At 42.0% G+C, this 27,758-nt stretch overlaps 1 protein-coding gene and 1 long non-coding RNA gene across 2 annotated transcripts in view; one reads left to right on the top strand and one right to left on the bottom strand.

Moving 5' to 3' along the window:
- The window catches only part of GABRD (gamma-aminobutyric acid type A receptor subunit delta), a 27,220-nt gene extending 9,419 nt beyond the window's left edge, over positions 1 to 17,801 (top strand). Inside the window, exons 2-9 of the mRNA XM_050931643.1 lie at positions 4,864 to 4,976; positions 7,191 to 7,258; positions 8,344 to 8,564; positions 10,251 to 10,333; positions 13,260 to 13,397; positions 14,519 to 14,674; positions 15,227 to 15,438; positions 16,854 to 17,801. Coding sequence (XP_050787600.1) covers positions 4,864 to 4,976; positions 7,191 to 7,258; positions 8,344 to 8,564; positions 10,251 to 10,333; positions 13,260 to 13,397; positions 14,519 to 14,674; positions 15,227 to 15,438; positions 16,854 to 17,153 — 1,291 coding nt within the window. The 3' untranslated portion in view covers positions 17,154 to 17,801. The remainder of the gene's footprint in view (positions 1 to 4,863; positions 4,977 to 7,190; positions 7,259 to 8,343; positions 8,565 to 10,250; positions 10,334 to 13,259; positions 13,398 to 14,518; positions 14,675 to 15,226; positions 15,439 to 16,853) is intronic.
- On the bottom strand, positions 8,590 to 27,758 carry LOC127038768 (uncharacterized). Its single transcript, XR_007770798.1, has 3 exons — positions 27,585 to 27,758; positions 12,467 to 12,645; positions 8,590 to 8,750 (listed from the first exon to the last, which is right to left on the bottom strand). It is a non-coding gene; the product is annotated as an uncharacterized LOC127038768 (long non-coding RNA).

Raw genomic sequence — 27,758 nt, 5'->3', positions numbered from 1 at the left:
AGTATGATTAGTTATAGAGGTTACCACCATGTAGATTAGGACCAAAATAAAGGTTTTTCATAGAAAAATCTAATATGAATAGACAGTTTCAATAACCTAATTGTTAATGTTTTAAAATTAAATCAGTTTTTGTTTGTTTGGGTTTATATATTCTCTGCCAGTGTTGGTAATCCAAGCAGCCAACACTGTGCTAGAGCCTGAGAAATAGAAAGTGACTAGAAAATAAGTGAAATTGACGAGTCTCATTTTCCTTGCCCAGTCAAATGAAATTCAAAGAGGAAACAAGTTGTGTAAAAGCAAATTGGCTCTTAACAGTTCTCTCAGTTGTAATACTTTGATATCTGATCTGGTATAAGTGGACATAGCTCCATTGGCTTCAGTGCTACACCCATTAGTTACATTAACCTATACCACGTGAGGATCTGACCCTCAGGCTTTATTAATAATAGGACTAAGATTCCTTTTTAATTTTGTGGTATATTGTGCTGTGGATTTTTAAGTAAAATTCTCCATGTATTGCAATCTGCTTAAAATGCATGGCATATGTGGCCCATCATTTTTAACCTGAGATTGTCCTTTTAGCTGTCTTAGTTCTTGTTAATGCCACTACCATAGAACATTGACACAGGATAATACCCTCCCACTCTGTAGCATGCTGTAAATGCTGAAGATTTTATGGAAAATAAATGTCAGGGGAAAATGAGGTGATTTTATTTGTCAAAAGAGATGATGCTCCTGACAGTTCTTTTACAATGACTTTATTTCTGTTATAGCAAATGACTGATGATGAGTCAGTCATCTGGGGCTAAGTTCTCCAGGCAGCCACGTAACACATTTTAGTGTGAAAATGGAGTTGCAAAATTTGTTTTCTTAAATGTTTCAGATTCATTACGCAATAGTAGATATAGGACTTTGGATTTTTATAACATCTTGCAGCTAACAATCGCAAAGTGTTGTACACCCAAAAACCTGAAGGGCAGATTCTGTCTTCCTTATGGATCAGGCCCCAAAGACAAGCACATGAGATAAGCAAGAGATGCATGCAGGAATCTCTTCACCCTCCACCAGAGTGCAGCCACTTCTAAAGCTAACCCTGTCATTTGTTTAAAAACACAAAACAGGATGACAAATCTATCCCTAAAAAGGTGCATGGGATCTTCAATGACCTGGATTCCATGTCTGTGTCTCAGGCCAAGACTTACAAATTACCAAAAAGAGGAAAGAAAAAAAAAGTGAAACATTTAGAAACAACATATTTGAAAACTTCTCTTCTTCGCTAATCTGCCAAGACAATACTTCTGGATGTCATATGTCCCCTGTACTAACTGGTAGCATCAGTGATACTCAAAACAAGTCGGGGAATGCAAAAGAAAATAAATGAAAATATCACTGAGCTGCAATATCCAGCCTCAGCTGCAGCAGGAGAAATGCAGAACCTTGACTTTGGGTCTTGGCAGGTAAGTGAGTGAAAGGGTAACTTCACTTAAGTAAATATTGGCATTTCAATACCAAGGCAATAGGTACCTAAGAAATATCAAAGATAATAGATAGAGATAAATGAGCTGGCTGCACAGGTGACAAGACCCAGCAAATAGAAAAAAATATAGTTGGAATAAATCATCATAGCCTCCATTGAAGTCAGGCTATGCCAATTTACCCCAGCTGAGGATCTGGGCCAGCGAGTCCTGTGAGATACTTAGATAGATGCTGTAGCTAGCTAGCTAGGTGAGTCTGTGTGTCAAGAGAATATTATAAATGCATTTAAACAAGCATCCCTAACCTTATGAGGTAATGAAATTATGTGCTAATGAAATTTCATTGTTGGGCAATAACTGTCCCCATACATCTTCAAGGTCACTTTACGCCTTGACAGCTATATTAACTCAGGATGGCAATGTCTCTGTTACTCAGAGCTTACATTCACATGCTGTTATCCCAAAGCTTCCTTACATTATTAACTCCATTCACATGTGGCAAGAACATCAACTCTGGGATAATCAAATATTCCCTGTTCAGCCCATGGTGAGAGGAAACTGTTCTGGTGGCTAATTCTTGCAGTAAGTGTAAATACTGAGCTGAATACACCATTAAGTGACACAGTTTGGAGAAAAGACCCTTGTGCCTATGTGGGTCAATGTCACCTAGACGTTCCAAGAAAGTTATATAAGTCCCAAGACAAGAGCTGTTTATGGTATATTAATCTGCAGCCTTTCATCGATATTTTAAAAGGTTTCTCTTCTGCTATCAGCAATATTTTTTTAAGCTCCATGCTTATTGCAGAGCTGAGTGGAAGCAGCTGCACCAATGCTTCAGCAGCTCTGATGTGGTGCTTGCATCCAGTTACATGTGTCTCTAAGGCTACGTCTTCACTACCCGCCGTATCGGTGGGTAGCAGTCGATTTCTCAGGGATCGATATATTGTGTCTCATCTAGATTCCTGAACGTGCTCCTGTCGACTCCAGAGCTCCACCAACTCGAACGGCAATAGCGGAGTCGACAGGGGGAGCCGCGGACGTCGATCCCGCGCCATGAGGATGGTAGGGAAATCGATCTAAGATACTTCGACTTCAGCTACGTTATTCACGTAGCTGAAGTTGCATATCTTAAATCGATCCTCTCCCCTAGTGTAGACCAGCCCTAAGAGACTTGAGAGTTATTCACACACCCTGGTAGATAGGATCTCTTTGCTAATTTATAGTCTAACAAATACTTCCCATTTCAGCAAGCAGGTTTTGATACTAATTTTCTGATAGCAGCAGGAGAAGCTCAAGAGATTATGCTGTCAGCTGAGTGCATGTGTAGTTTTACAGGCAACTCCTATTAACTTTAAGCTGACCTGGGAACTCCTAGCGACTGGCACTGAAAATGGAGTTCTAGAGATCAAATGCTGATTCTGTTTATCTGGAGAAATCTGAAACTTCCATTCAAAGAGTGTTTTCAAAATAGTCTTTTCAGGACTTCGCTTTTTGCTGCCTCTCTGCTTTTCTCAACTTGTTCACCCTTTTGACCAGAGCTTTGCAAAAGATGGCCATTTCAGGCCATGTAAGTTTGCATCCCCTCAAATGTGCTTTTCTTTTTGTGTTTGCATGGGCCTATTGTGCTTTTCACAAGAGCAGGGATGATAAAACTAGTCTCCTGGCTCTATTCCAGCTGAATTACATTCTTCTTCCCTGAACTCCCCTGCTGTTACAACTGGGTATGTTCTTCACCTCCTGACTGTTGTGTAGTGTTGCTTTGAGCTGTTAGTTGCTATGCTCCATTATTGTGGTAGCTTCGTTTCAGTGGTAAATGAAGCAATTCCTGAATGCATTAGGTGAAGTACTTTGTAGTTTTCTGGGACTCCTCCACCTCTTCCTTTCCATGAGGCTTAGCAAGTGAGCCCTTACCATATGCTCACTTATTTTGTTTCCTTGACACAAAATGACTGTCCTATTATTGCCACCTCTCTGGGCAGAGTTAAGGGGAAGAGGATCTTTGGAATTTTCCACATCCTTTACTCTTTTTGGGACTCCTAATCCTTTTTCCTGCCTCTTCCATCTCACACTGAGCCACTCAGAAACTCCATTCTCTTTCACATCCAGATGGATCTGGATCTTTGAGGGAGAGGCCTGGAATTAAGTCACCAATGTCTGCAGGTGAGGTTTAACGCTTGTCATCTCACCAGTAGGGAATAGATTTCCCCTCTCCCCCCTAAAGAGTAAAAATTGATGAAGGCAAAATTGGCCCCCTGATGGTATCATTATGTGAGGGATGAATAGATCAGTGGCTGCTTTTTCAATTATTATAAAATTTTTGCATTTTGATACTTTCTAGCCTGAGTTGTTACTACTAGGGTCAGGTTGGCTTTGGGAAACAAAGATCTTTTAAAAATTGGATTAGGTAACTGGAGTTAGCAAATATAACTTGAAGCACCTAGGACAGACATAGTTTAACACCTTTAAAATCATGTTAACACATTGTGTTGTTAATCCAGAGGTCCCAATTTCCTGACCCAGCAAGAACATCTAGATGGTGCTTAGCAGTGGTAGATAGATGGTGCCTAGGCCATCAATAAGCTAAGGCCTTTGAGTATTTTGGTACTCCTGTGCTCTTACTTTTTCCACATAATCTCTGTTATTCATATGATAATTATAGTATATTTGGTTTAATTTGAGCACTTAAAGATTCCTGTTAAATGAGTATGTTGCTTTATTATGCTGTCAGTTGAGTACTCAGTGAAGCCGGCTTATGGCAAAGTCATGTTTCTCACACAACATCTTCACTACAACTGGAATTACACCTTGTATATCAAGATGCAGTGAAGCAATTCAGGATTTATGGTCTTTCTTCATGAACCAAATCTCTCTATCTCCACATCACTCCATAAGCAGGTTCCACAGGATTCATTAATAACAGAATTGTTTCCCATTTCTTTTTCATATTGGAGGAAAAAAGGAAGTTGAATTAAAAACAAGATCCTAGTTTGGTTCCAGTGACTAACTTTCTCAATTATTTTTTTCACAACAAAGAAAATAAATCAAGTCATTTTAAATCTTGGTTTTGTTTATTTAGGAGGAAAAATAAACAAACTAAAAGCTATTTGTTCTTGACTTTATGTCCCCAAGGTAGTCTGTAGCCTTGTCTACACTCTTTTTTAGTCTAAACATCATTTATCCCCCACCTCCACAAATTAATGAAACAATCCTCCTATCAACTCTCAGTACTGTTCTAATCAAGCTGAGTTGCCTACCTTTTATCAGAGCTCTAGTAATGTGGCAGAAAAAAAAAGAAGACTTACATGTACATTTTATTTTTTTTCTACACATGGTGAGGTTTTAAAAGCTTGCTTGGACACTTACGGTTTGGTCTGGTTTTTTTATCCAGAGCAATGAATGACATTGGAGATTACACAGGCTCCAACATAGAAATATCCTGGTTACCTAATCTGGATGATTTAATGAAAGGATATGCACGGAATTTCAGGCCTGGAATTGGAGGTAAGAGTCTGATTTATGTCTCTTCTGATTTCTGGTATGTTCCTTGTATAATCTAATGGCTGAAATGGATGTGAATGTCTGCCCTTTGCTGGATAAAATTAAGTGTTTGTGAATGTCTTGCTCTTAGATATAGTGATAATAACAGTAAGAATGTTTTTTTTATTGTTTTTGTTTGTTTGTTTATTTTTTATGTCAGCCTTTGCAAAAAGTCCCAGGGCACCTCACAATCTAGCCCAATTAAAAGCTGCATCAAACCAGTTATCTTTTCAATTTTGAGTTCAAATTTGAGTTTGCTGTGCCAGAGTTCCTCAGTGATCACGCTGCTCCCCCACACTATGAACAACCCTCTTGTTTTAAGGCTTTGGTATAAAAACAAAACTCAGATCAGGTTTGTCAAGAGGTTTCCAAACCTTTCAGGTACACCTGGGCCAGTCTACAGTATTGTGTCAAAACCATGCTCACTGTGTCATTCCACCTGGTTCCAAAGCAAAAGTAAGGGAAACTTGGTTTCCACTGAGTTTTGCTTTGTGATTTTGCATTTGTCTGAATTGGAAGCTCAAAGCAAAACTCAATGGATGTGAATGCATTGTGGGCTAAAGGCAAAAATGTTCCCCTGAGTCCTTGCATGATGATTCTGTCAAGTTTTACACGTTATTAAAAATGAGAGAGGCCTAACCCACAAAGTTTGGAGCCACACCTAGTCCCAGATCATTGCAAATTTCAGTGGCATTTGGATCTGGGGTGTTGTTCAGGTCCTTTAAAGTTGAAGTCAAAGGACCTAATTCCTCTCCATTCATCAGTGGGAGTCTTTTCATTGACTTCAATGAGTGTTGGATCAGGCCCTAAACAGGCTCATTTTTTCTCACATGAAAGAGCAAATGAGTCCATGAGTTGGGGCAAAAACATACCAAGATGTCAGGTTCCCTGGTTACAATATAAAGCATACGAGTGCTCTGAATTTAAGGCAATCCAGTGAGTCTGCAGTCATCGACCTTAAACAATCTACTAAATAAAAGGAAAATAACTCTGTGCTTTTCGGGCCCTGTGTTACTGAAATGCTTTATAAGGAAGTAAAATCAGTTGCTCAGATTTTCAAAAGCAACTAGTGATTTTTGGGTGCACAATGTGGGATGTCTTGAAGGGGCCTGATTTTCAGGAGGTAGGTGCTCAGCAGTGTGTGAAAGTCAGGGCCCTTTAAGGTGTATCAGTTTGGGCCCCTCAAAATGGAGACCTCCCAAACCACTAGTCAGTTTTGAAAATCTTGGCCAGTTTGACAAGGCTGTGGCCGGCCTGCAAAGAGACTGTAAGATTTTAAACACAGTAACTTGGCAACTATTATAGACTGTCCTGTAGCTCAAGGGGCATTTTGTTTTCCCTTTTGAGCATGTGTGCAGTTCAGCTGATGCCCATGTGGCCTGTTTATGTATGTGGACCTGGATCTTTATAGAGTTGCAGCAACAATACAACATACATAGGGTGTGTAGATAGCATTGGGCAATCCCCCTTTCCAGCATTCTTTCCAAATGATCACTCTATCCCAATCCACAGACCAATGAACATGGCAAACCATGCATGTGAATAGAAGCAAAACTTCCATCTTGCCAGCGCAGAAGAATTCTACTAAGAAATCTGGATACGCCGGCAAGTCAGTCAGTTTATAATCAGCTTTAATTGGCACTCGCATAAGCCATAATGTTATTTTTCAACTGAAGCAGCTTCTTTCTAAAGGGGTGAAGTTTTCTTATCTTTGAAAATGTCAAAGAAATTACTTCCACTGATCCTTAAAGCTGAAGGCTTTAAGGCATACAAGCAGTTCCTGTTTTCTCCTGAGTTCTTACACTACTCCTATCACCATGGTATCTGAACTGACTTTTGGAAAGTCATTTTGTGGTCCATATCAAGTGGTGATCATTTCTGTACTTGGATACTCAAAGTAGGTGTAATGGTTTCAAGGGGTTGCCACCAACTGTCAGAGATCATGACCAGCTTCCCTTTCTTTATGGCTAGATGGGAGGGTTTCTATGGAAACTTGGCATCACAATAAGAGGTTGGAAACCCATTGTTCTAAGACATTTTATTTCAGGAAACTGTGAGTAGGGGAAAGGATATTTAGGGATTCACTTCTGTAAACTGACTCCATATGAAAAGATTGACAAAGCTAGTGCATATATAGTCATACCATATCCTCCTCAATTTAACATGTCTCTTTCTCAGGCCCTCCTGTTAATGTTGCCCTAGCGATTGAAGTAACTAGCATTGACCACATCTCAGAAGTTAACATGGTAAGTTGCCATTTAAACTTGTTAAGACTGGAAAGCTGGGAATGCTTATACTGTGGTGGTGAAAAGTATAGAAAATGGATTAGGCATATATGATTGTTCTGCATAGAGCAATCGATCACTAGCTGAAATGAATTGTCAAAGAGAGAAAAAAATGTCCTACATTTTTCAAGTGAAAAATTGATACAGAAAAATCCTATCAAGAGCAGACTTGCAGCTGCATGCTAGCCCATAGGTCAGATCCTCAGCGGCTGTACATTAGCATTGCATATCTTCACTGGAGCAACACTGATTTGCACCAGTTAGGGATCTGGCTATGTATGTCCCATTTAAACTGGCTTAGTGGAGAGGGCAGGGTTGGAGTCTGAACTATGTTGCCCTTATTGTTAGGAAAACTATTTTTAAGAATTAAATCCAATTTCTACTCCAATTCCACTTCCTCCTGGACACTTCTGGAAAGAGGCCTACAGAGCTCAGCCTCTTTTTTGCCTCTCTGCAAAGCCACTGAGTTGTGGAATGCTCCCTTAACCATCATAGCCATGCCCGTACCCCTGAACAAAACAACAGGCTAGATTCTAGAGCATGTCACAATACCACATATCAAAGAACTGCAAAGATCAACTGCATTTTTGTAGCCTACTAAACCTGAAAGATTTATTTTTAAAGCTATAGCTGTGACTTATCACTGACCCCTTCTCTCTATTTCATTCACTTGGGGCTTTTATTTTTTTAACCTGATTGAAAAAAAACACTGGTCCGACTTAGGAAAGGTGCTCAGGAGGGATATTAACCTGATTCTTCCCATCAGTCTCAGACAGACATGCAGCTCTTGCTACATAGCATACCTGACAATGCCCTTGAATCAGACCAGTCAAACACATGCTTGGAGTTATCTGTGGGTAGAAACAGACAAGAGACATCAAAATGTCCAGGCAGTTTTATTCTGATAGAGTATAAAAATATTCCAGTGCACAGGAAACAGCTATTAGATGTTCCAGACTAATACAATGAAATTTGACCAGGCCCCAAGATATCATCATTGTGTTTGTTTCACATGGTTTGTGAACTGTTGGTTTTTCTTGTGCTAGGAATACACCATGACAGTATTTTTGCATCAGAGCTGGCGAGACGACCGGCTGTCTTACAACCACACCAACGAAACTCTGGGCTTGGACAGTCGGTTTGTGGACAAGCTCTGGATACCAGATACGTTCATAGTAAATGCCAAGTCTGCCTGGTTCCATGATGTGACTGTAGAAAACAAGCTTATCAGGCTACAGCCTAATGGAGTCATTTTGTATAGTATCAGGTAAAGAGAGAGAGAGTTTCTCTCATGTTAGCTTTTTGAATAGACTCTAAAAAATAATCACCCTCTTTCCCTAGATTATTTTTTAATACAACCATTCATTTAAAAAAACTAAAAAAAACACATTAGCCTGATGTATTTCTGTTGATGACTCCTCATCTCTCTGCCGGGTCTACACGGGAAAGGCACCTGTGGAAACAGTAACAAGTTTCCTGTCCTGTAATCATTAATCACAAGTACATCATTAACAGAGCATGATCTTGCTATAATTGGGGTGTTCTACAGCCACCAGCCCAAGAGGCAGTGTGAACAGAGCAAAGAGTTCCTGGGTTCTGTTGTTGACTCTGCCACTGATTCTCTATGTGACCTTGGCCAAGTCATCTAGAATCTCTCAGCTTTAAACTTCTCCATCTGTGCAATGGCAATAACAACATTTCCCACCTCACAGGAGTATTCTGAGAAAAAGTTAATCTGTGCACAATGCTTTAGAGCTGTAGAGTCAAATTCATTCCTGGAGTAACTTTATGGACATTACACCAGAATGGATTTGGCTCACAAAACTCTAAAATAGTACTTATTTATTTATTTAGTAGTATCTGGTCTTGAACAAGTCATTTAACCATTCAATACCTGTTTCCTGTACCTCAGGTGCTGTGAGGACTGGTTAGGATAATAGCCTAAAGAGCTTTGAAAGTCTTACTGTTTTTTGATGTGGGCATGGCAGCAAAATGAGGACAGAGACATGCATGGAAGTAAGCAGCAGGCCACAACTTTTATTAAACTTGAATACAGGGAAGAAGCACTATCTGCCCATCAGCCATACTCTCCTGTACCAGACATTTAATTTGTTCCAGTGTGGGGTTAACAGGGTTCTTTACCATATAACCATATAACTCCTCAGCCTACCCCTAGGACACAGCTTTCTCTGAGTCTTAGCATCCTAGATCCTGCCGTGAGCAGGACAGAAGGTGCAGCAGTGTGGGGACCTTGGCCTGTGAAGGTCACAAGGTCTAATCCTGTCACATGAGCCCAAGGCCCATCACCAAAATCCCAGGTCTTTTGCCTCTGGGAACCATTCATTTTATTCTCTTAACCACACTGGAAACCAGCTGTAAGTTGTGATAAACAACTTCACCCCAGTACCTCAGTTAGGTGCCATGCGTGTTGCAACTCAAACCACTGTGGCTTGCAGATGCTGCAAAAAACTCCCTCCCTGGTTCTCCGCCAACTGGCACATGGAAGGAAGTCCTTCCTGACCCCTAAGCAGGTGATTGGCTAGACCTGCAGTATCTGTCAGGCCGGGTTCCCATTCCTAACTCAGATGGGTAGAGTGGGCTGCTGGAATGGAGCCAAAAGAGGCTCCACACGACCCTTGCAGCGAGTTAAATCCTGGGAGCTGGCAAATGCTGGCCAATCAGCTGGCCAGTGGATGCCAGAGACTCCTGGGGGAAGGAGCTACCTATTGTCCCTTGGTGAGTGTCTCCCTCCCTTGCTGCTCAGACTGTCCCCCTGTTGCTGCCAGCCCCATCAAGTTCCCCCACCTGTAGATGCAGGTGAGTGGCATTTTAACAATAGAGGTTTCCTACCCAGTCTTTGGATTATGGGGAAAATTACATGCCAAACTATGAAAGCCTACGGCCCTCTCTGAATATAAGTAACTGGTACTTGGATTTTCTTTGCATGAGGCAGGGTTACCTCAACTGTGGCCTGTGACATGGACCTTACCAAGTATCCCATGGATGAACAAGAGTGCATGCTGGATTTGGAGAGCTGTGAGTATGAAAGTCTGAGCACAGTGGTGCCTATAGTGTATGTTCTGTTGAAAGCCTGCAGAGATAATCCTTAGCTTTGGTTCTATGAGTTAACTTCCATCAATCAAATACAAGGACTGTTTTGGGTTTAGTAAATATAAGGCCCAACCCCAATTCTCTTGATTCCAAGTTTGGGCATCAGGTTATAGAGCCTTACAGGACTAGTTCAAAACTGCCACAGTTAGGGTTGCCAGGTGTCTGGCTTTCGACTGGAACGCCTGATCAAAAAAGGACCCTGGCGGGCTGTTAAAAGTGCAGTTGGTGGTGCAGCGGGGTAAGGCAGGCTCCCTGCCTGCCTTGTCTCCATGCAGCTCCCAGAAGCAGTGGCATGTTCCCTCTCCGTTTCCTACGCTTAGGGGTATCAAGCGGGTTCCGCATGCTGCCCCGACCGCACGTGCCAGCTCTGCAGCTCCTATTGGCCGGGAATCATGACCAGTGGGAGCTGCGGGGGTGGTGCCTGTGAATGGGGCAGTGTGCAGAATCATCTGGCCGCGCATCTGTGTAGGAGCCGGAGGTAGGACATGCTGCTGCTTCCAGGAGCTGCTTGAGGAAAACATCACCTGGAGCCTGCACCCCTGACACACACATATACACACATACGCCCATGCCCATGCCCCATCCCCAGCCCTGATCTTTCCATTTACTTCAGTGGGCTTTGAATCAGACCCTGAGAGACAAAGTAGAGGGTACAGAGAGACTGAGCCCCAGGGCATATTTCTGAGTGGGCTTTTTTTCTCTAAGAGAAATCAAGAGGGGCAGAATTCCAGGTGTGTGGGGACTGCTATTGTGACTAAACCCTGTAAAGGGCTCTGTCTTTCCTTGGCAACACCTCACCCCTACACAGGACTCAGTCAGAATCTAGGCCATAGACTGGTGACATTCTATTTAGTGCTTATGTGGGAAACATGTATAAATTGTGTCTATATTCTACTCAGGAGCCATTCTCCTCTTAATCAGTGTTAAGCATTAATGCTTTGGGGACAAATTCACTACTGATGTAAGCAGGCACTACTCACTGACAGCAGCGAATTTGGCTTTTTGTGGTTACTTCAATGGTAGAGTAGAGTCCTGATGTTTCCAGAGATTTAGGACTAGCAGAGTACCTGAGCAGGGGCAAACACATTGCCACATTAGGGTGAGTGTCAGTCGCTCTCTTTCTTTTATAGCATTGATTCTGTTTTCTAGGCAATTAACCACAATACATTTTCATCCTGTCAAAAATAGCAATCTGCAGTTTTACTTATGTAATAAGCAAATGCAGAGGCAGCAGACAATGAACTAGCAATCAATTCACTCTCCCGGCAAGCTTTGCAGGGATTTTTTTTTTAATTTAATTTGAGGATTTTTATTTCAGTGCAATAAACATAAGTAGAAATAAAGCCTCTTAAAACAAACATATTAAAGCAAAACCAGAGGAAACTTTCCTCCTGTTGTTTCCACATGCAGGGTTTCTGCTAGGCAACTCCTAACCCAAACCAAGGTGACTGTGTATTTCCACCTTCCTGCAGCATTGGTGTGGTCCATTCTTAGTGCTGTTACAAGATACCTTGCTCTATTTCTATCCAGACAGCCATTTCTCACTAGTAAGGCGATGCTGACAGGTTACACGTTAGGGAACAGATTCTCTGCTGTGTCTAACTTCTTCAGGGCACAGTAGGGGGGTAATGAGATGCCAGGTGGCTGAGTATAACTCTGATTCCCTGCCTCACCTTCACCTCAAAGGTACATGCAGGGGCATCTCTAGCTTTTTTTGCCGCCCCAAGCATGGCAGGCAGGCTGGCTGCCTTTGGTGCTGTGCCTGCGGGAGGTCTGCCGGTCCCCTGGCTTCAGCGTACCCGTTGCTGAACTGCTGCTGAATCCGCGGGACCGGCAGACCTCCCGCAGGAACACCACCAAAGGCAGCCTGACTGCTGCCCTTGCAGGGACCCGTAGGGTGCCCCCCCGTGGCTTGCCACCCCAGGCATGCGCTTGGAGCACTGGTCCCTGGAGCCGCTGCTGGGTACAAGTTAGAGTAGCTTCCATGGATCACCTGACAGCTGGGGATAGCTGTGGTGTATCACTCTCCAGTCACTCTCCCGTCTTGCCTGGCTTTACCTCTGATATGTCGTGTGCACCAGGGTCTTCAGAAAGGGTGATGCAGGGGCTAGCTTCATTGGCTCCATGCCTGCCCATGACATTGGGATAATCCCCAGTGTTGGGGTTGTGACCAGTCTTTGCTCCATCCGCTTTGCTTGACTGGCACAAAAGTATTGGAAGTGGCACAGAATCTACTCCTATAGATGTTAAAAAAACATTGTTTTTACCTGTGTTATGAGTGAACACCTTAGATGATTCAAACTGAAGGAATCATTAACAGTCTAATTTACTTTTCACTAATCCTGCTGCTTGGTTACTGTTTTGCAGTTCTGTCAGTTTGGATAATGAAAATATACTGCTTCATTCAGCTTTAATTTGTGGTCAGATTCTCATGCCTTAGCATAATGTTGCTGTGTTTGGATTGCAAACACCGCAAAGGAAATACTCTTTTATTAGTTTGTTTTCCAACTGTTTCCATTGGAATGTAAACAAAAAACACCATGACCATTTTCTGTTGCTCTTAGGTTTTTTTAAAAGTTTATTTTTAAGTTGTGTTCTCCACTTCAAAGCGCTTCTAAAATTCTGAACAGTGTGAGCTAGCCTGGATTCTCCCCTTTGAGGGAGCACTATTCTGGCTGGGTCACTGGCAACCTCACTGTTGATAGGACATTGAGTTATCCAGATTGAAACACAACATGTTTGCTGTGGGATTGATAATGAGCAGCATGGCAGAGTCGTCTGAGTTTCACTTTGAGCCCATCAATCTTTATTATTCCCCAAATCTTTGCATTTATTCAGCTTCTTTTGGCAGATGGCTACGCTTCAGAGGATATCGTGTACCACTGGTCAGAAAACCAGGAGGAGATCCATGGGCTGGATAAACTGCAGCTTGCTCAGTTCACAATCACTAATTACCGTTTCACAAGAGAAATGATGAACTTCAAATCCGGTAACAGATTATGTGTCTTTGTTGCAGGCATTCTGTCAGCCTCCACTATCTGTAACAGACAATCCCCTCTCTTAAGTAAGCAATTTAATGTGTCCATCTGGTTTCCAGTACAATTTTATTTACCCTGTACCTAAAGAGACATACATTTTTGCTGGTCCCTTGGGTAGTCATTGCAGTATATTGTGACAAATCCATAGCCATCCTGGGCTTTGTGTTTGCCATAATACTGCACATGGCTTCCAGTCAGCACTTCACAGCAACAGCAGAGCTAGAACTCAGGTCCTCCTGCTCTAATTTGCAATTTAGGCTATAGGAGAATCTCCATTATTCCTAATAATATTGTGCTTATGATATCAAGTTGAGTAGTTCTGATTCCATCCACTAGAGGGTAGTGGTACACATACATACTAGCCTGCCTATTGCAATGTTTGTAAAAGCTTGAAGTCATTTCTTCCCTACTGATTTTTGTCCTCTTACATGTAGTTAAATGCTCATTTATGCTGCCCCTTATCCATCAAGCTCTTTCCCTATTAGTTTTAAATTAACATAATCTTTAAAAAAATCTAAATTTAGTGTCTGTAGGACTTTCCACCGCAGATTATAAAAACCTTAAGGCAGATCACATTTTGAAATAGTGTCATTAGAGCAAGGGATTAGGAATCTGGACTCCTGAAATCTACTTTTTGCTCTTCTGCTGACTCACTATACAACCCAGGGCAAGTCAAGGATAGCTCAGTGGTTTGAGCATTGGCCTGCTAAACCCAGGGTTGTGAGCTCAATCCTTGAGGGGGCCATTTAGGGACCTGGGGCTAAATAAATAATTGGGGATTGGTCCTGCCTTGGGCAGGGGGTTGGACTAGATGACCTCCTGAGGTCCCTTCCAACCCTGATATTCTATGATCCTATTCTTAGGACTAACAATGCTGACACTAAATATGGTACCTCGGAGGGATTTAATGAGACTTAATTAATGTAAAGCCCTTTGTGACCCTTGAATGAAAGATGATGTAAAAGTGCAAATCAACATCATTATTCTTGTATATTATTTTAACTGTGTAATTGTAAAGCCAACCTTCTAACATACAACTTTATATTTGTCCTTTGCCCAATCTTTCCACCAGCGGGTCAGTTTCCCAGGCTCAGTCTCCACTTCCACCTGCGGCGGAATCGAGGTGTTTACATCATTCAGTCTTATGTGCCTTCCATCTTACTGGTGGCCATGTCATGGGTTTCCTTCTGGATCAGCCAATCAGCTGTGCCTGCTAGGGTGTCACTAGGTAAAAAGATTGTGGTGTTGGGATCTTGAAAGGGAGGACATGTGAAGGCCATATGTTCATCTCCAATATGCCATAATTGGAACAGAAGCACATTTATGAATGCTATGTCTGCACAGGCAAACCAATAAGTCCTTCAGCGGGTTTCCTTCATGCTTCAGTGTCTTTCACTAGCAGATGCTTCTGTCAGGGCAGAATGCGCTAATAAAGGATGGAGAATAAAAGTTTAATGCTGTTAGAGCGTATCCCTAAAAACAATAGACACTACTAATAAAAGACAGTGCTGCAGCCCTTACTCCCACTGAAGTCCTGAGTAAGAGGAGCAGGTGCTAAGAATAGAAAAGACTCCCCAGGGGTTGTTCTAATGGATCTGTCTGTCTGTGTCTGGTAACAGAGCTGCCTTGGGCATCAGGTGCCTAGTTCAGAAGTGGGTGTCCACCTCCCCTAGATAGCTTTGTAAATCTCAGCCAGCTCCTTTCTAGGTAGAAGTTATTGTTTATTACCATTGGGATGTGTTACAGAACTCTAAGCCAAGCTTCTCATGCTATTCCCTAGGTATAACTACAGTTCTTACTATGACCACTTTGATGGTCAGTGCCCGATCTTCACTCCCACGAGCCTCTGCCATAAAGGCGCTAGATGTTTACTTCTGGATTTGCTATGTGTTTGTCTTTGCTGCTCTGGTGGAATATGCATTTGCACATTTCAATGCGGACTACATGAAAAAGCAAAAAGACAAGATGAAGGCAAGCAGACAGAGTGGAGAGGTCAGTAAGCTGTGTGCTGGTGGCGCCGTGGAAGGCTTTGAAAAACAATCACTCTGCATTATAACCTTGTCTTCAGCCAGAGAAAATACTCCCCTCTGCTGCCCTTTGGTAAAGTCATTCCCTGAGTTAATAAACCCACCATGTAAGTGTTCAGCCCCTGAATGCCACCATGGTGATTGTTGCCTGTTGGCAGTACAAGTCAAAACCAGCTCAGAACAATTACCAGGATACAGAGCCAGTAACCAATCATCCACATGCCACAAGCAGTTGGGACTGATTCTCATTCTGTTCCTGTGTTTGGGACAGGGTGGGGGAGTGGAAGGGAAGTGACACAAACGGGCTTTTAAGCCACATTTGTGTTCCTTCTTTTCTGGAGGTGTACAGGACCTTTGGAGACCTATCCAGCCCTTGGTGTAGATTAGAGGAATCCCAGTGTGCTCTGTTCAAATAGTCCCCAACATGTCCCCCACCACAGGCCAGGAGCAGGGCCAATTCTACACCAGCTGGGGAGGACCCACGCCCCAAGGGTATTCTCAGGTAGCTGTTTACTTATGGGCCCTTTGCCTGACAAGAGGACCATAAAAGAGCTTCAGCAACCCTGAGAACCAAGCCCATTGTCTTCAGTGTTGTCCCATAGAGATTAAATTCTCCATTGTGTGCAATGGATTCCAGACAGATCCTATTTTGCTTAGCATGAATAAAACTTATGTTCCAAAGTAGGCCTATGCAACAGGTTGCAAAAACAAAGCAATTGCTCATGTGAAATTCCTTCCTGGACCTCTTAATTCTAGATAGGTCAGTTGTTCCCTTCATGCCCTTTAAGTGGCTGATGAAGCAGAATGAATGGATTAGGGAAAAATGCTTTTGACAATCCACAGTTTGCAAATTTCCCCCCACAAATCTGCAGGCATGTGAATCCCTGGACTTGATTTTTATTATGATTATTATTTATTATTTTATTGTTATTAATTAATCTTGCTAAGCTGCTAGCAGATACAATTGATTTGCGCTCTTTACTGAAATCTACCCGGGGCATCCACAGCCTTACAGGATCCACCCTGTGTTTCAGGTCAATCAGTTATCCTTTCAGCTGGGTAACAGTCTCTTTGGAGCGGATCAATACCACTTGTGAACCAGCCCAGGGCTGAGCATATTGTCTCTGCAGGGCCTCAAGCCCCTGCAATAGTCCAGGGAATGTAAAATTATAACCAGAATTTACTCCTGGATCTCCTGCATAGCAGAACAGAGCCATTCACTGCTCCCTCAGCCACTGCTAGCATTGGAACCAACTACTGTCCATCACATTTGGATCTCCTGCATGTAAGACCACTAAGCCACCAGGCTAGCTCTGATTAAGTATTCTGACTCTCTTCCCATGCAGATTGCCATAAGAGGTTCTTCTCTTTCATTTGCAGATCAATGTGAAGAATGCCATTGTTTTGTTTTCCCTTTCCGCTGCGGGTGTGAACCAGGAACTGGCCATTTCCAACCGGCAGCACCGAGCTCCCAAAACCCTACCCGGATCATATGGCTCTGTTGAAGTCGAAACTGGAGAGATGAAGAAACAGCAAGAAACTAAACTGGAGAAAAAGAGTGGCTTAAAGTCCCTCTTCAAGCCCATTGATGCTGACACCATTGATATTTACGCCAGGGCAGTGTTCCCAGCAGCTTTTGCAGCAGTCAATGTTATCTACTGGGTTGCTTACACAATGTAAGAACAAAAATGTGCTCCCAAGTGGTAAACTGTGGGCCAGAATTATGCTCAGACAGTACAGAGTAACTGAAGAAACTGTGTTGGTCCATTTCTTGTCAAAGTGCTTTCCAATGCTCTGAAGATATTTCTCAAATGCAGCAGAGTATCATTTTTGTTTGGCTCCTACAATCAACTCCAGCTACAACTGGGAGGGGGGAAAATTGGCCATTACCAATTTGGTTTAATATATTTGTTATTACTAAACTCTGCCAAACAATCCAAGGATCCTTTGTTCATCTCTTCTCATCTTGAAACAATTTGTCACATGTACATATCTTCAGTGAAGGTGCCACCACCAAATCCTAAAGCACAGTTGGTTATTTTCCCTTTTCAAAGGTCAGCAGATAACAAGGCTCTGATTATTCCCATACTCTTACCATGTCCTTTCTTACAGCACAGCTGACCTCATGTTTTACATGGGAGTGGCTTTTCTGTGTCATGCCATTTGTGGGACAGTTCAAGTTTAACGGGGATAGGAAAATGGCAGTGATCTCTACATGTGAAGACCACGAGATTGAAGTATCGGGAGAAGAGCAAGGCAGAGGGTTTTTCTTTAATTATTATTTGTCTTAGATAAAGTATTTAGAACACTTTTGATTTTCTTCTTTAGTCACAGCATGAAATAAAATATATTGTATAGAACCTAACTGAACTGTTAATATCCACTGTGTTGTTTTTCAGATCTAAGCTAAGGAAAGTCTTTCTTTAACTGCGTAGACTTCCTTATATTGCTATTTGCCAATGTAATTGCACCATAAATGGACAAAGTGATTTAAAAACAGGCTGAGGCTAGGGTCCTTGTGCGAAAGGACTTAAAGTAACATTTTCAAAAGCACTGAAGTGATTAGGAGCCTCGATCCCATTTTCCAAAAAGACTGAGGCACTAGGGAGCCTCAGTCTCATTGGCTTTCAGTGAGAGTCAGGTACCTAGCAGCCATTTGTGCTTTTGAAAATTTCCCTGTTAGGCATCTAAGTGCCAAATATACTTATGAAAAGTCATAATTTTCTCCTAAGCCGCTTAGATGCTTTTGAACATTTTGTCCTGACGGTCGAAGGGGCCTGATCCTGAGAGATGCTGAGTACCCACAACTCCTGGTCACTTCATTGGGATTGACCATAATGGAATCTGGGGGTACTCACCAGCTCTCCCTTACTCTGAGCCAGATTCTGTTACCCTTACTTACACTGAGGAGTACTGTTGTTCATATGTGATTCCATTGATTTCAGTGGGGTAAGGTGGCATTCACCATAAGTACAGATATCAGAATCTGGCCATCACATGAGCATAAAGAACAGGATAAGAGTACAGGCAGAGGAGCTATTGTTAGCATAGGAGATCAGCGTCGGAGGCTTTGCAAGTGGAATGGGTTTAGAGGTGGGACGCACCACTCTTGGTGCCTGGAAAGTGGGAGGTAGTTCCCAGTGACACAAAAGAAAATGTGAAGCCAGAGTAGGAGGGGGAGACAAAAGAAGCAGCAGGGAGTGAGGATGGGGTGAGGGGTCAGGTGCAAGATTAAACAAGAGCACAGATGTACTTGCCAAGGGCAGAGCTGTGCTGGGCCTGGAAGACGAGGAGCCTGAAGTTGGCAGTGATTAATACTTGTAATTGCAGTAAGAATGGCGGACACTTTGATCAAAATGCAAAACTCTCATTCCCCTTGACTGACTTCCCTCTGACATGTGGTTTGATTCCCCATGACCAAGGCTGAAAGATGCAGTGTCCACTTTTTATTTTTAACCAAGTCAGATTTATAACTTAGAATAAAAATCATCCAGTATCACTAAGGAAACAAAATAAATGATCCTGAACTGAGCTATAACAGAAAATATATTCCCTTCATAAATCAAGCTTGTGTTCACTTAAAACTCCAGTTTGTCTCAGAATGGGAAAACTTTCTGCCAGCTATGCGATGGAAGATGCAGACTGACATCAAACCATGGGTGCTCCACAAATCTAACTATCCATCCAGGAAATTTGGCCTGGTAGATAGAGCACTGGACTAGGACACCTGAGTTCTATTCCGAATTCTGCCACTGGCCTGCTAGGTGACTTTGAGCAAGCCACTTTACATCCCTGTGCCTCAGTTTCCCCATCTGTGAGAACTGGGGATAACAATACTGACTTTCGTTATAAAGTATTTTAAGATGTATGGGTGAAACGCACAACAGAAAAGGTAGGAATTATCTATCCATCTTCCTACCTGGTGCTTAGCACTGTAGTGTCTGAGGACATCTGACCGTGTATTAAAGCAAGAAAGAGCTCAACAAAGAGACTAGATATCTTCAACCTCACCCAGGAGGTTGCTGAAATTTTGCAGGTTTTTTAACGTGTGCGGTGGGGGTGGGGCTTCTCTCTTCCTTTTCTTGGAGGTGGTTGCTGTTGGGGGAAGACCACACTTGCACTGAGCTCTGTCTGAAGGCACTGAAGTCTGTGGTCACTATCAGCTCCTCTGTAGTCTGAGTTCCAGTTGCTGAGGAGGCTCCACTTCACCCCACTCTGCTCTCACACGCGTGACCTTTGCCACTGACTGGCTCAGCATTACTGTGATATGTAACTGAAGAGCAGAGTGGAACGAAACCAGAGCTGAAGTGTGGTATTCAAATGCTTTAGTAAACAGCTGCTTCTCTCCTGATCTTGGGCCAACTCCTTGGCCTCCACTTACATCCCTTCTTGCACTGCTCCATCAGCCACAGAGCTATGATTGCACTAACCTGGGGGTGCTTGGGGATTATTCGGTCTTTAGAAATCCCTGGGATCAAGGCTGTTGTGAAGGTGGTTTAGGGTCACCCTTGCTTGCCCCCAATTTCAGCAAGTGTGCCCCAGTTGAGCATCCAGTCCCTTGTTTTACATCCTGATATTGTGCTAGTAAAGCAATGTCATGACACAGACAGCAGAAACCAGTCTCCTGGGGAAAGGTAAGCTGTGACGCTGGTAGGTCTAAAATGTTCTGCCTCGTGCTTTTGATGGTGACACAATAACAGCCCATTTTAGGAGAGTTGTTGTGCCTGATTCTCTACGCCTCTTCTCCAGAGTGTAACTCATGCATCTGACGAAGCGGGTATTCACCCATGAAAGCTCATGCTCCAAAACATCTGTTAGTCTATAAGGTGCCACAGGATTCTTTGCTGCTTTCATTAAAGTTGGCGGAGTTACACCAGTGTAAAATTGCTGTGAGATCAGAATCAGCCCCAGTGTATTCTGCTGGCATCTCTAACTCTATTGGCTTAATATGTGGCTTGTCTGGTACTGTCTCATCCACACGGAGGAGTGAGATTACAGACTAAATCCAGTGGAGGAAATACTTGAAACCAACTCTAGTGGAGAGTGAATCCTGTGAAGAGTCACCCTTGATTTTTTAATTTAAGGTTATTGAGGGAGAGAGAGCAAAGTACTGGCCCAGTTCCTCTCGTGTGCTGTTGCTGATTATTCAGAGTAATTAGAAGCAGCTTCTAAAAAGGAGGTGATTGATCTAACTTGTACAGAAAGTCTGTCTTATTGTGCTCCTCGCACAAGCTGCCTAGACTAGAGCCAAGTGAATAATTCACAATTAATAAGTTATTGGGCAAATGTAGCCCCTCTTCTGCCTAAAGGATACTCACAATCAAGCTGTGAGTCCAGCTGATTTCTTCAGAATTTGGATTTAGTGAATTTCTCTATGGTTTGATTGTACATTGTTGAGTTGTGTAGCTTTATTCACAGCTGAGCAATGTAACAAGTTCGCATCAGTCTTACAACCTGCAAGGTGCTGGATCTGCTGGGAAAATGCAAAGATCAGGCCACCCCGCTGTCTCAGGTATGGGGGAGCACACTTCGGGGAAAATGCACCTGGGGCAGTCGTGGTGTGCCATAGGAGATACTGTGTCTGGGGTGGGAGGGTCTCAGAAGGGAGAATGGGTTTCAACTACTGCTATGGAAGCACACAGGTGAGCAGCTCAAGGATCAGGCATCTCTGGAGAGTTCTATGGTGAAGATTTCCTCACTGTGTTCTCAGAGAAAGGAATAGGGAAGCCAGCTGCCAGGCAGCCTCTCTTGGAGGAGACCTTGGAAGCCTGGATCCCTTATGTAGATCTTAATTTTGTGCAAATGAGAATCTTCTGGAGGAGCAAATTTTTAAGTGGCTTTTAAAATTGCATTTTTATGGCGTATGTAGCTCTGTGAATGTACGCTGCACTTCACAAACAGCTCAGAGCCAAAGCTCCTGCCCACAGGAGTTTATATTCCAATCAGCATTCATTTTACTGAACACCAAATAAAGCACAACATCAACTAAAGTCTGCCTTAGCTTCGCTCAATGCCAGTACAACACACCCAGCACAAAACAGAACCATGTCACAGACAAGGGAGCAATCACTTCCCTGCCATGGGACAAGCTGTCCAAACCCTGGGTGTTTGGATCTTTAGAGAACTATTGTATTGACTGGAAGTGGAGCGGGATTACATTTTTTAGCCAAAAAAAATGTTTTAGTGGCAAACGCAGATTTAGTAACACCAAAATATTTTGTGAATTTGGGTCAGCTTTGCTGAATTGTTCATTTGGAAAAAAATTAAATTAAAAAAATCAAATGTTTTGTTTCATCATTTTTTCTAAATGAAAATTTTCAATTATTTGGTTTGAAATTAATTTTCCATTCAATATTTCCTTTATTTTTTTAAAATCAACATTTTTAAATGGTCAAAACTGAAACACAACATTTTGTTTGACCCAAAACAATTTTTTTGACTTTTTACAAGAACATTTTCATTTGCAGGCTGACCCAAAACAGATTTTATTTTTTCAAAGTGCCAGTGAACCAAAAAAGCCACTGTGTGCCAACTCTAACTGGAATGCCTTTGTGAAATAGGGGGTGTGTAGGTGTGATTATTCTATAAATAAGTATTAATAAGTTTTATAAATTATATAGGAAGATGTAGCTTCTATGACCTGACAAAATAAACATTCCACTGAAAGAGAATTATTTTTAAAAGGAGGAAACTGGAAGATAAAAGGGATAATAAAGAAAATAAGAGTAATCTCAGGGATTTCATCCCATCCTGAATTCTTGCCTCTGCATTGCCTAGGGCCCTATAAAACCCTAATTTGGCCTTGACAACAAGAGGAAAAGTACCATTCTGTATTCATGCTTTCAGAGGGGGACGTATGTAGATATTTGTATTCATGTTGGAGAAGAGCTATTGCTTTTTTTAAGAAGCTGAAAAGAATTAGGAAGTCATGGGATGAAAGGGTTGGGGAGAGGGCAAGGAGAATTGCACAATGTATTTGACAAGCAATATTTGCAGCACCAGAAACTGTACAATTTGTTAAAAGGTAAGGCTGGTTTTGCCTTGATTGTGTGCAGAAAAGGAAGCATTCATCCAAGTTTAAATAAAGGCTCCCACGACAGTCTTTGCTGCTCCAATAGATAATAGAGTGAAAACCAATTTTAGCTCAATGAGCCTTCCACACACAGCACAACTAAGACTTTTCAGTCTTTCAGTTTTCAGCCTCATTAGGCTAAACTAAAACCCTTAACATCTGGAGGAAAAGACCATCACTCTGATTATTTGTTTGGGCAATAATTGGTGCTAGAATAAATAACACAGAAAAACACTGCAAGCTACCAAGAGTATTTCCATTTAAAAATCCAAAGCCCAAGATCACTTTCTCCCTTATCTTACAGACATTTGACGCATTAGCAGTGATTGAAGGCCTGTCTGATGTTAGTCAAGGAAGGATAGTACAATGTCAACATAGAAATTACAGAGCTTTCTACTGGAGACTTCATGAATACGCTCAAATTGAAGGGTTGGGTGGCTGAGCTGCAAAGCACTGTCCTTTTCTTTCTTTACAACTGAAGTTTTAAGTTAAATGAGTTTGATAGTCTAAGCCTGATCGCAACATGGCATAATATAGGCCTGATTCTCTCCTTTACACGAGTTTTAGGCCACTGTCACTCCATTAACTGCAGAGGAGTTATTCCTGAGAGGAGACTCACACTTTAATCGCAAAACCTATCACTAGAAGTGCTGGTGAGATGTCACCATAGTTAGCTCAGTATATAGTGAGAATAAAGATGGTCTCATACCAAACCCCTGAACTTCACTCTTGGATTCCACTTGGGAGGAGGGCCCAAAATCTGAACTTGAACCTGTATCTTAATTCCACATCTGGTTCAAATTTTTATGATGGGACCAAACCAAAACTCCCAGATCCAAATACCCCAGAAATCTGAGATGGTTGAAATCAGGGTCTGAACTATGTGTCTCAGGCCCATCTCTGCTTGAGAAGCAAAATCACATTGATTTATCACAAAAGATTCAGTCACATCCTGGTCTAGTAAATGAACAACACATTCATGTCAACCTGGCACGCTGAACAGCAGAACAACAGAGGACAGAGGGTGGTCTAGTGTCTGGCACTGGGAACTCGGACCTGATCCCAATTCTGATGCTGCCTTGTGTGATCTGACAGGAAAGATTTCCCAATGGGCAGAGGGCTAGCCTGGGCTGTTGAACACCCAGCTCCAGTTTCTTCTCTGCCACAAATACCTTGTGTGACCACGGGCAAGTCACCTTGTCTCTCCGTGCCTCAGTTTCCCATCTATTAAATGGGGATAATGGCACTGCCCTGCCTCCAGAGAGTAAGGCTCAGATACTACAGTGATGGGGGCCATATTAGTTCCTTACCCAGACTGGTCTGAGCAAAGCATTTAAGCACATTGTCCATCCACTATTTTGGTATGCCTCAGGTTTTGGGTGCCCAACTTGAGATATCTAGGCCTTGATTTGCAGAGGGGCCAAGCAACCACTGTTCCCATTGAAGGCAAAGAGCGTTGCGGATACTCAGCATCTCAGAAACATATATTGTCCTCAAGCTGGACACGTAAGGAGCGAGTCTCTCAAAACTAGGGAAAACTTTAAGGCCTCATCTAAACAAGACAGTCAGACTGATTTAACAAAATCAAGTTCACAATCTGCTTTCGTGGGCACTCTTATTTTAGCTTCAGAATGCCATGTATCAATTTTGCTGAAGTCAATTCCTTACAGTCTTAAGCTAATTCAATATAAGTCATTCTGAAACTGAAATAAGCGCATCCAAACAATTGGTACAACTTTCTCGTGTAGACAAAGGCTAAGCTTTAGTGCCTCTATCTGTCAAAGCGACAGGTTTATGTACCTCATTAAAAATATTTTGATGTTAAATTATGTAATGTTTGTAAAGCACTTTGAGATACCTAGGAGGAAGGTGCTAGGATGTGCAAAGATCATTTCAGATTTATAATAAGCAGTTTGTACCTTTCAAAACTGCATCACTAGCAATTGTATAATAACCCTGCCAGCGCTTAGTATGGTATTTGCCTGCTCCCAGAATCAACTTGTTAAAGACAAACAGTTTTGTATTGTCAATTCCTCTTTAAGAGGCATGAGACATAAACAAATCAAAGGGCTATCATGTGAAAAACAACTGTACATTTTTAAAAATTCTGATTGCTTTCAGACAGTTTTTATAATTTTGCAGTGACCATTAAGCACTAACCAATGCAAAACAAATCACCTGTTAGTTATGATGAGAAGCCTTTATTCCTTTACCCCTCATGAAATTTAGGTGCCATGGGAGCTTTTTTGAATAGAAAATAAAATATCACCATATGCTCCTTCTCTATGTTAAGATGCAAGATTTCAAAGCCAGCACATGGAAAGTTAATTAACTCTACAATTATATTTCCATGCCTGAAGACCTTATGTATCTTAATGTAAATGGGATGCATTTAACTTTTTTAAAATGACTTGATTTAAAAAAAAAATCAAGCTGCTGAAAAGTAATTTTTCAATGTCTGTCTGAAATGTACAAACTCAGGCCTGCAAGTCCACAGGTTCTACCTTGACTTCAGTGAGATCTCAGCACATGCAGTGCTTGCAGGATCAGGCCCTAAACCACAGATTTGTGTATTGGTAGTATTTGTTTTACAGGAACTCCTAGAAACCGAGATTGCAACCTCACTGGGCTAAACTGCATTTCACCTCAACAAGAAGGATGCTCAACCAAGCTAGACGCTGGTGTGACAGGCCTGGGAGTTAAAACCCACAAGAGTTTCCAGTCCCAGCTAAGAGGGCTTCCCTGAGTGGAGCACAGCTGAACCTAATTAGAATCAGAGCCTTTCTAAAGGGACTGGGCTAATCTAGCTGTTCAGAAGCAGAATTAGCTGGTTTCTAGGAGTCAGGTCAGGGATTGCTAAAGAAAGAGAAGTACTCCCTTGCTTACATTATTTGCTGTCTATTATGAAAGCCATATGGAAGGAATGGGATCAGAGATTATGATGGCTATTGGGTAGGGGTTGTGTTGTTCTTGGTGTACACAGATGCTGTAAAAATGAACGTGAAAGCACAGAAATGCTTTCTTTGCTTATCCTGGATCTCCTGTGATGTTTCCTTTCAGCCACTGGACCTGTCAGAGTGACTTTAACCAAGTTGAGTTAACTTCTTGTGTGCTTGTGTTTCCTCATCTATAAAATGGGGATAATAGGAGGTTGTGAGATTCAATCAATGTTTATAAGGTATGTTGAGATCCCCATGTAAAAGGTGGCCTGTTTTGAATGTAATGAAAACAACATGGTATGATGAACGGCATGTGGGGGTGTGAAAAACAAGAGTGGTAGGACTCACTTCACAGAGATGCGAGTTGAAGGGCATTTTTCTTGTGTAATCTCTTTCTAAATGTTGAGTTTCCTAAGCAATTTAAAAATATTGCTGGCTCTATTGCATTTTCTTTCGCTCTCTGTTCCTAAGCTGAGGTCTTCAAAAATAGTTCTACAGGGGTATTTCTTGCCAATATTGGCAAGACTTCTGCTGCTGAGCTACTGCCATAGTTATTTATGTTATAGTTGGAAAGCTTTTTCATAATATGTAACAAATTTCCTTTGCTGCAGATTAAAGCATTTATTTTACCTTGAGTGGACAACATGGAGAACAAGTGATCACTATCTTCTTTATAACAGTGCTTAATGTATATTTTAAGGCTGTTAGTCTTCTAGTCCCCCCTTAGTCTTCTTTTCTCAAGACTAAACATCTAGTCAAGCCACCTGTGCTGAGGCAGGACCAAGTATACCTAAACATCCTGGACAGAGATTTGTCTAACCTAGTCTTAAAAGTTTCCAGTGACAGGGATTCTCCCTTGGAAGCTTATTGCAGTGCTTAATTTCTGATTCTATGCCTTCTAAGAAAGTGAATTGTTTATACTCTGCATATGTACATTGCAGATGCACTCTAAAACCGGGTGAACTATGCTGAATAAATAACACTTCATGACGTATGGTGTGAAGCAAAAGGTGTATATATAGAAATATCTAAATTATTTTAGAATTGTAGAATATCGGTGTTGGAAGGGACCTCAAGAGGTCATCTAGTTCAACCCCCTGGTCAAAGCAGGACCAATCAATCCCCAACTAAATCCCCAAATGGCCCCCTCAAGAATTGAGATCACAAGCTTGGGTTTAGCAGGCCAATGCTCAAACCACTGAGCTATCCCTCCCCTGACTTTGCAACTAGCAAAGATTTCCCCCCTACACACTGTTTTGGTGAAACGCATACAGAAGAATGTTGATTGAAATGAGTTACTTTGCTTTGTCCAGCACTGCAACAAGACATCTGTGGTAGTCATGCCGGGTATGTACAGATGGTTTCTGAAATAGACTAGACCTCAATCCTGCAATCAGACCTTTGTGCCATGTGGAGCCCAGTTGATTTCGGTGGGGATCATGCATGGATTTGAATGTGGCTAATGTGCCCATTTGTGCCTTTGAAAATCTCCCCCTAAATCGTTATTAATCAGAATAGGTTTCTCTAGTATGTAAACAGGTTAACTTTCCTCATTTAGAAATCTGTGAAAAGAAGCTTGGTACCCAAAGATATCATTGGTATTCATAGCTCTGGGAACTTGCTGATACATTAACCTCTTTTTTGACAGTAACAAAAGAAGTGTCATCTTATTGTAACTGTTAAACATTATTTGGTCTATTTTAATATGGGTTAAATAACATTAGTATTCAATCCAGCAAACTGATTTGCAAAGAATTACCATGGTGATTTGTGGGTTTATATATCATCTTGCTAACTCATAGATGATATATGCTTGGCTCTATTTTATGTTACAATAGTCAAATACCAACTCTTTGCAATATCTATCTTAGCTTATTGGCATTGGGCCCAATTCTGTTCCCAGTTAAGTCAATGGAAAAATTGCTATTGACTTCAGTGGGAGCAGGATTTGTCCCCTTGCTAACACATCATGGGTGGAAGACTTAGTCAATGAGCCCAGGCATGTACAGATCACTCCTTATTCATGCAACACTTCCAGGGAGAACCCTTTCTTGTGACAAAACTTTATACAAAGATTCTCAATGCACTGGGGATACTCACATGAGGAAATGTTTGCAGGGTCGAGCCCCAAATTCCATTCATCTTACTTCAGCCAGGTAGTCCCTGAATGCTTTCTGGTAATGGAACTACTTGCTTTAGTACAGTGAGAGGGATGGATTTGGCCGTTAGTAAGGAGTGCAGATCAAAATGCGGCTCCTGCTGCTTGTTCTAGTG

This window comes from Gopherus flavomarginatus, chromosome 21 (genome assembly GCF_025201925.1).
Source record: "Gopherus flavomarginatus isolate rGopFla2 chromosome 21, rGopFla2.mat.asm, whole genome shotgun sequence".
NCBI lineage: Eukaryota > Metazoa > Chordata > Testudines > Testudinidae > Gopherus > Gopherus flavomarginatus.
This window is presented reverse-complemented; position numbering and strand designations above follow the sequence as displayed.